This window comes from Oreochromis aureus, linkage group 14 (genome assembly GCF_013358895.1).
Source record: "Oreochromis aureus strain Israel breed Guangdong linkage group 14, ZZ_aureus, whole genome shotgun sequence".
Classification (NCBI taxonomy): domain Eukaryota; kingdom Metazoa; phylum Chordata; class Actinopteri; order Cichliformes; family Cichlidae; genus Oreochromis; species Oreochromis aureus.
Genome location: NC_052955.1, coordinates 9,931,324 through 9,939,847, shown reverse-complemented (window position 1 = coordinate 9,939,847; position 8,524 = coordinate 9,931,324). Strand labels below are relative to the sequence as shown.

At 38.2% G+C, this 8,524-nt stretch overlaps 2 protein-coding genes across 2 annotated transcripts; both read left to right on the top strand.

Annotated features, from left to right (window-relative positions):
• The first annotated feature begins 3,660 nt into the window (after positions 1–3,660).
• On the top strand, positions 3,661–4,647 carry LOC116322254 (olfactory receptor 2AT4-like). Its single transcript, XM_039598017.1, has one exon. It carries the CDS (start codon positions 3,661–3,663, stop codon positions 4,645–4,647), a length of 987 nt encoding a protein of 328 aa, XP_039453951.1.
• Positions 4,648–7,546: 2,899 nt separating this feature from the next.
• LOC116310872 (olfactory receptor 2AT4-like) lies at positions 7,547–8,524 on the top strand. The gene has a single exon (XM_031727796.2). The coding sequence runs from the start codon at positions 7,547–7,549 to the stop codon at positions 8,522–8,524; it is 978 nt and encodes a 325-aa protein (XP_031583656.2).

Genomic DNA, 8,524 nt, shown 5'->3' with positions numbered 1-8,524 from the left:
TAATAAAAAAATAATTTATAAAGAAAATACATGATTTTTAACCTATTTATTATTGAATTTAGAGGTCTACATTTAGAATAGTGTTATATTTAAATTACAGCACCAGGGAAAATTCACATTCAAAAAAAATAAGCTAAAATAGCTGTTCAATGGGGGAAATAGCAAACAACATTTTTGTGTGTCTCCATGTTGGGCGAGCATGTGAGTATTTGTATGTGTGTGCATGAGGCTGGAAATGCATGCTTGTGACATAATTTCCTAGGGGTTAATAAAGTATTCTGATTCTGATTGTATATGTCTATGTGTCAGGTCAGGTCTTACACTTTAACTCTCTCGGAACATCTTAGGCTCCCTCAGGTGTGGTGGCCTATTTCCCCCGACCATTCTCACTGCCAGTTGCTGGTGCCAACATGCACCGGTGCATTGGTGGTTCTCTGTGTCTCTGGGTGGGTGCTTGGCTGTTTAGTGGCTCACTCCTGGTGGCTGCTTGGTGGGGCCTGGCTCTATTGGGCCCCTGCTGGGGGTCTCTGGGCCCGGGGAACAGTCTGCTAGCCAGACTGCCTGTGGAGCCCGCAGGCTCGCCACTGACGCCCCCTGTGGCTTCTGCACCATGGCCCCTGGGTGACCCCTGTCAAGGGCTCTCCTTAGCACTTTTCTAGGTGGGTGCTGTGATTGCTCTTGTACTCTAGGGGGGCTATGGATGTCTGGGGCCTGGATCTCCTCCATGCCTGCTTTATGTAATGGGGTCAGGGCTGTGGCTCCCCAAACCTACTATTAGATACTTAAATGGAGAAATCTTATGAACACAAGCACACTCACACACACAGGTGTGCACACAAGCGTACAAGTTTTCACACATGTGTACAAACAGGTACTTACAAATGCACACTATATTAGTTTACTGCTGAATGTGTAAAGCGCTTTGGGGTCCTTAAGGACTAGTAAAGCACTATACAAATACTAAACATGTCGTGTATCATTAATACGTGTATCATTAATACTGTGTCAAGTTGACCTGTATAGTAAAAGCTGTAATGGTGCAGTTGGGAAAATAAATCTGTTGATCATTTTTTCTGGCCTTCAAACAACTATTCTGATTGCTACACTGCCAAACAGTACAGGCAATAAATTACATGTTTTTGTAAGGCAACGATTTAGCAAAAAAAAAAAAAAAGAAGAAGTTCTGGAAACTATTTAGATTTTACAGTGTAGCACCAGGGAAATTCACATTCAAAAAAAGATTTTTCTAAAATGGTTGTTCAGTGGGGGAAATAGGAAACAAACAGACAAAGAATTAATGAAGACATTGTTGTACTTTTACTTTCACAAGCCTAATGCCTGCCTTCTAAAATTTGAAGTATAATTTTCTGACAGCAATAAAAAGAATCCTAAAAAGTCTTTTGCTTTTGAGAATAAGCAGTGTAATTACTTTGTACTTAATAATTTAATTGCACATATTCTTTATTGACTCCCCAAAAGCCTTGACACCAAACCTAAATAAATAAACAAAGAGAGATGGGTAGTAATGGCCTGTATTTGTATAGCGCTGTACTATTCCTTAAGGACCCCAAAGCGCTTTACACATTCAGTCATCCACCCATTCACACACACATTCACACACTGGTGATGGCAAGCTACATTGTAGCCACAGCCGCCCTGGGGCGCACTGACAGAGGCGAGGCTGCCGGACACTGGCGCCACCGGGCCCTCTGACCACCACCAGTAGGCAACGGGTGAAGTGTCTTGCCCAAGGACACAACGACCGAGACTGTCCGAGCCAGGGCTCGAACCGGCAACCTTCCGATTACAAGATGAACTGCCAACTCTTGAGCGACGATAGCCGGTAATGTTATGTGTTACAAGTAACACGTGACTGTAATCCGATTACTTTTTTCAAGTAACGAGTAAAGTAAGGGATAAATATAGCAAAAAATATTTAGATAACTGTTACTTTCCCGTAAGCACGCTGCATTACTCAGTTACTAAACCGTGATTTTGTCACACACGCTTACGTCATTGTCATGACGTAAGCGTGTGTGACATTTGTGGTAACAGACGTGCAGATCAACAATGGATAATATATCGAGTGCAGTGTTTAAAGCTTGGAAGTACTGATATTACTTTCAGTTTGATTCTGTAAAAAGTGACAAAAACATTAGCGTCCACTGTACACTGTGTGGGAAGAAAACCTCTTTTTACAGAGAAAAAAAATCCCTAAAACTTCTGAGCAAGTACCTAGCATGCTGTCACAGGAATGTGAAATTCACAGAGAAACCCCCGGATCCAGGCGCACCTGCACCAGGGCAAACCTCCACATGCCCCACTCCTGCTAAACAGGTGAAAATAGAATTATGAGCGACAGGACTTAGTGCCACTAAGTCTTTGATTTTATTTATTTTCTGCTGTGTTTTACTTGCATCTATTTGAAAGAGTGAGTGTGAAAACAAAAAATGTTATTTTATATGCTGGAATATGCAGAAAATAGGTTTAAATGTTAAACAAATTTCTTCAAGTCAAAGACTGTTGCATATAACTTTTGCTTGATGCAATGTCCATAAAGTTAAAAGATTAAAACTAATAAAACAAGTTTTAAAAAGAGACTTTTTCATTTGATTACATTTTATATGATAGATTATGCAGAAAAAGTAAAAAGGTCGGGCTGAAAGGTCTATTGCTTTATTACCTAATAAGGTTTTGTATCATGTTTTTAAAACGTAACTAAGTAACTAATTACTTTTGAAAATAAGTAATCAGTAAAGTGATGGGGTACTTTTTTAGAGGAGTAATCAGTAATTAGTTACTGATTACTTTTTTCAAGTAACTTGACCAACACTGTAAACAAACGCTGTGCTTTCAAAGCAAGAAATATAATTTTCTAACAACAACAAAAACAATCCTAGATGGCTTTCAGCTTATTTACAACTAAATTTAGCTCATTTCTACTAAATAATTATACATAATCTTTATTGAAGTCCAAAAAGCTGAATGACACCAAACATAAATAGATACAGATATACATACCTAAAATATACTTTTTTTACTTAAGCATGTCATACAGTTAGTACTTTGAGCATGTATATAGTTTTTAATTAATCTTAAGAGTAACTGGTAAAAGAACTTTTTCCTTTACTAAAAAATGCCATTAATGATGCTCTCATGGACTGACTGAATATTGAGGACTGACTGATCCACAGAGAATAAAAAAATGGCCCATAGCACACCTTCATCACAAGGCCATAGTGCAAGAAGTCTTTTTAAGCAGAGAACCAGGAGACAAGTCAGCAGAGTATACCCGAACATTGTATGAGAAAGGTATATATAAACTGAGCTAATTAAAGTCTAAATCACTACTATGTTAATTTATATTGTTAAATTTAACACAAAAAGGCTTTGTTTGTATACAAACATTCATGGATTGAAATCCTTTGTTAAAAGAAATAAGTAATCGAAAAGGATTAAAAACAATAATTTATAATCTTAGCATTATAAATGCATTAAATGGTACGATAGGGTTAAGAGTACAATGAAAAGAATCTAAATGAATTGGTTTGGTGCTGTACTTTATTGTGAGTTTAAATGTCATCATGTAAATGATGAGCCTTAAGTGTTTTATCTAAAGTATTGTATTTACTAGTGTTTTCAGGACGTCTCCCCTCCATCATGCCTGTGGAAAATCATAGCAGTGTGACGGAGTTCGTCCTGACCGGATTCCCTGGACTTCATCAGGAGTACTATGGTCTTGTCTCAGCTCTATTGTTTTTTGTATATTTGATAACTATGATAGCAAATGTTACAGTTATTTTTTTATTTGCAACCAACCGCAGCCTCCATAAGCCAATGTATTATATCATTTTAAATCTGAGTGTATGTGATATTCTCTTTAGCACAACCACTTTACCTAAGATCATAAGCAGATATTGGTTTCAGTCAGGAAGCATTTCATTTACTGCCTGTTTTATCCAAATGTACTTCGTCCATTATTTTGGCACAGTTGTTGCATACATTCTCTTTCAGATGGCTTTAGATAGGTATTTGGCTATCTGCCATCCTCTCAGATATTCACGTGTTCTTACAAAATCTAATATTTTAATTCTTAGTATTACTGCATGGATTGCTGCCAAGGCATGTCCTTTAATGTTAGTTATTAGAGCATATCCTCTTCCTTACTGTGCCTCAAACATAATCACTCACTGCTTCTGTGACCATATTGGTATAACAGTTCTGGCGTGCACTGACAGGGCCCCTTATTCCATTCCTGCTTTAGTATTTGCAATGGTTACACTACTGGGGCCTCTGGCATTTATCATTTTCTCATACTGCTCTATAATTATAGCAGTACGTAAAATAGCAAATGTGCAAGGTCGCCTGAAATCATTGTCCACTTGTAGTACTCAGCTGATAATAATATCCCTCTATTTTTTACCCAGATGTTTTGTATATTTAGCCAGCAATGTTGGCATTACATTTAGTGCTGATGTGCGAATAGTGATCATCATGCTGTACAGCCTTGCCCCACCAATGATCAATCCACTCATATACTGCTTAAGAGCAAAAGACATGAGAGAAAGCTTGTTGAAACATATCTGCGGAAGAACCGTTCCACGAAAAGCTCAGGTCGCAGTTATTAATATCATAAATCACAAATAACAGATCTTTTAAACAGGGTTTAAGTCATTAGGATTTTTGTATTGTATGAAAAACACCATGAGTTGTTGGAGAAAAATTACATATAAAAAATTACATATATTTGAGATCCAGTGCTATTTGTTGCAGGTTACAGAGGAAATAAAACCATTAGCAAGCATTTCCTGACATGTAACTGGATATCTTTATATGTTCTTTTGACCCCAGATATTTCTGCAGAGTTCTGTCAAGTTTTTATGGGAGCACAAACAGAGTTTGATATTCAAAAAACAGGCTGAGCTTCAAACTCAAAGTGTCTCACACAGTTTTTCCATTCCGTGTATTTGTGTCCTGAATAGATCAAAGTTTTGTCTTACCCACTTGAGCCTTTAGGCACCAGTTGTGATTTGGCGCTATATAATCAAAATTGAATTAAATTGTTACTTAGATAATGTACATTTCTTTTTTGTCCTGAGGGCAGAATTTTTTTTTGTAAATGTCAAAACATACCACAACATTTGTACTGTCCCAGGAGGGGGGGGGGGGAATTCTTTGTTTTTCTTAATGAGACAATCAGTTGGTGTGTAACTATAGAATAGATTGATTGTGTTGTATGTAAAAATAAAGAAAGAAAGAAAATCATTTTAAATTTTGCTGTCTTCCTCTGCTTGTCCACCACTGCTATATCTGGTTGGTTAGCCATCACTTGTTTGTCTGCCTGTATCTGGGAATTCCAGGCCATACTTGGCACAGATGTTCCTTTATACTATGCCAGCCACGTGCTTATGGTATTCCATGTATGCCCTGACTGCTAGCATTTTGTACCCTGCTGTTGTGCTGGATTGTCTCTGGGGCATCTTTACACAGCCTGCACCTAAGGTCTTGCCTGGTGTGTTAAACCCCAGCCTCTATCGATCTTGTGCTGAGAGCTTGTTCCTGTGCTGCCATGATTAGTGCCTCTGTGCTGTCTTTAGTAAGTATTTAGTACATACATGGTCAGTTATGGCCATCTTCCTGATGTGCTCATGGATGTTTGTTGCCATCATGTGATCATGGATAGTGGTTTTAACACTCACCAGTCCTTGGCCTCATTCATTCTGCTTAGCGCACAGTCCCCCCAGTCTCATGGTGCTGGATTTGGGTTAAAATCCAGGCTTCCTTGTCTTGATGTCAGTGGCTTTGATCTCCTTCTTTGGCCGGTTTATTATCCCAGCATGGAACCTGATCACCGGCAGGATACCTGATCACTTGCAGGGCATAGGTGTTGATTGCTTGGATCTTATTCTTACCATTCAGCTGACTACTCGGGACATGTCTTTGGGATTCCCAAGTATTTGCAGTTGTCCTTGATGTCTGAAATTGACCTCTAGTGTTGTTCGCAATATCCCCATTGAGTCCCCGATGAAGGCTCTTGGGGTCCTGTTGATCTTTTATTGTTCTAGGCATTCCAGGATCCATGTGTGGGCCACTGAGTTATAGGCTTTCTTGTAGTCAATCCAGGCAGTACAAAGTTTGGTCACTCTAGTCTTGCAATCTCGAGCGACTGTTCTGTCTACCAGAAGCTGGTGTTTCACCCCTCTGTTATTCCTGCCAATTATTTTCTGTGCCTCACTCATATATTGAGTCATATCCCTGTTCATCTTAGCCGCTATGATGCCTGGTCCTAGTGACTGCACCAACATAAGTATGTGGGCATACATTCTATTTTGTTTTATCCTATCATCTGCCTGTTCCTAATTTCATGATTTTAGATGCAGTGTCTCAGATCATAAGCTTGTGTTATTTGACATTTCATTGTCCATGCGATGTGTTGCTTAGGGTTGTTAATGACACCCTCCTGGCTACAACTTTAGGGGGTCATGTGATCTTGGTTCTCCAAGATAGCTGATTTTAGAACAGTAATCCATGCTTTTATTACAACTCAGCTGCATTACTGTAACTTGCTGAACCTTGGTAGTAGCCAGGCACCCTTGTCACATCTTCATCTGGTGCACGGTTTTTAACTGGTACATGGAGAAGGGAGGGAGAATATTACTATTGTTTTATCCTTACTACAGTGGCTACCTGTGCATTTTAGAGTTCATTTAATAATTCTTTAATTTGGTTTTAAAAGCCTTAAATGGTCTTGCCCCACACTACCTCTCTTAACTACTGCACCTTCACACCCCTTCTCGGTCTCTCAGATCGGGCTTTTGCATTTGCGGCTCCCAAATTCTGGAATGCACTGCCATTACAAATTACAAAGTCTTTTTAACTTGATATCTTTCATTCTGGTCTGAAGATGCACCTTTTTGGTTTGGCTTTTAACGCCGTATAGAACGATCAACTTTATTTGGATTTTATTGTCTTTCTGATGTTGGTGTTGTATATTTTTTACTGTTATTGTATTTGAATTGATGTATTTTTATTTACTTTTTCTTATTTTATGTTCAGCACTTTGGTCAGTGTTTGTTACTTTTAAAGTGCTTTATAAACAAAGTAGGCCTGGCTTGATCCCCAGAGAATACAAAGAGAACCTATAAGACACTTTCATCATGATCCCACACTGCAAGAAGTGTTTTAAAAAGAGAATCAGCAGGCAACACAGTGCGCAGAGCTTTCTCCCATTCCATATTAGAAAGGTACATATAAACTGAGCTAATTAAATTCTTTCTCATCCTCATCTTAATGTACATAGTTAAAGATTTACCATAAAATGAAATGTCTATTTTTCATATGCAAACATGATTAGATCTAAAGGCTTTTGTAGAAGAAATAAGAAATGAAAAATAATTTTTAAAAAACCGAACAATTACTTGGATTAAACATTTGAGTTAATGCTGTACTGTATTGTAAATTTAACATCATGTAATTGATGAGGTTTAACTGCTTTATCCAGAGTATTTTATGTTTACCAATGTTTTAACCAAATTCCTGTTTCATCATGCCTGAGAGAAATTATAGCGCTCTGACTGAGTTCATCCTTACTGGATTTCCTGGACTTCATCAAGAGTACTATGGTCTTGTCTCAGCTGTGTTGTTTTTTGTATATTTGATAACTATGATAGCAAATGTTACAGTTATTTTTTTATTTGCAACCAACCGCAGCCTCCATAAGCCAATGTATTATATCATTTTAAATCTGAGTGTATGTGATATTCTCTTTAGCACAACCACTTTACCTAAGATCATAAGCAGATATTGGTTTCAGTCAGGAAGCATTTCATTTACTGCCTGTTTTATCCAAATGTACTTTGTTCACTATCTCGGTACAGTTAATTCTTATATTCTCTTTCAGATGGCTTTAGATAGGTATTTGGCTATCTGCCATCCTCTCAGATATTCACGTGTTCTTACAAAATCTAATATTTTAATTCTTAGTATTACTGCATGGATTATTGCCAAGGCATCCCCTCTTATGTTAGTTATTAGAGCATATCCTCTTCCTTACTGTGCCTCAAACATAATCACTCACTGCTTCTGTGACCATATTGGTATAACAGTTCTGGCGTGCACTGAAAGGGCCCCTTATTCCATCCCTGCCTTTGCAGGAGCAATGGTTACACTACTGGGGCCTCTGGCATTTATCCTTTTCTCATACTGCTCTATAATTATAGCAGTGTATAAGATAGCAAATGTGCAAGGCCGCCTGAAATCATTGTCCACTTGTAGTACTCAGCTGATCATAATCTCCCTTTATTATTTACCCAGATGTTTTGTATATTTAGCCAGCAATGTTGGCATTACATTTAGTGCTGATGTGCGAATAGTGATCATCATGCTGTACAGCCTTGCCCCACCAATGATCAATCCACTCATATACTGCTTAAGAGCAAAAGACATGAGAGACAGCTTGTTGAAACATATCTGCGGAAGAACCATTCCACGAAAAGCTCAGGTTGCAGCTATTAGTAACTCATAA

What these genes read in the sequence shown, in the direction of transcription:
- LOC116322254 (XM_039598017.1), top strand. Translation starts at nt 3,661, where the DNA reads ATGCCTGTGGAAAATCATAGCAGTGTGACGGAGTTCGTCCTGACCGGA.
- LOC116310872 (XM_031727796.2), top strand. Translation starts at nt 7,547, where the DNA reads ATGCCTGAGAGAAATTATAGCGCTCTGACTGAGTTCATCCTTACTGGA.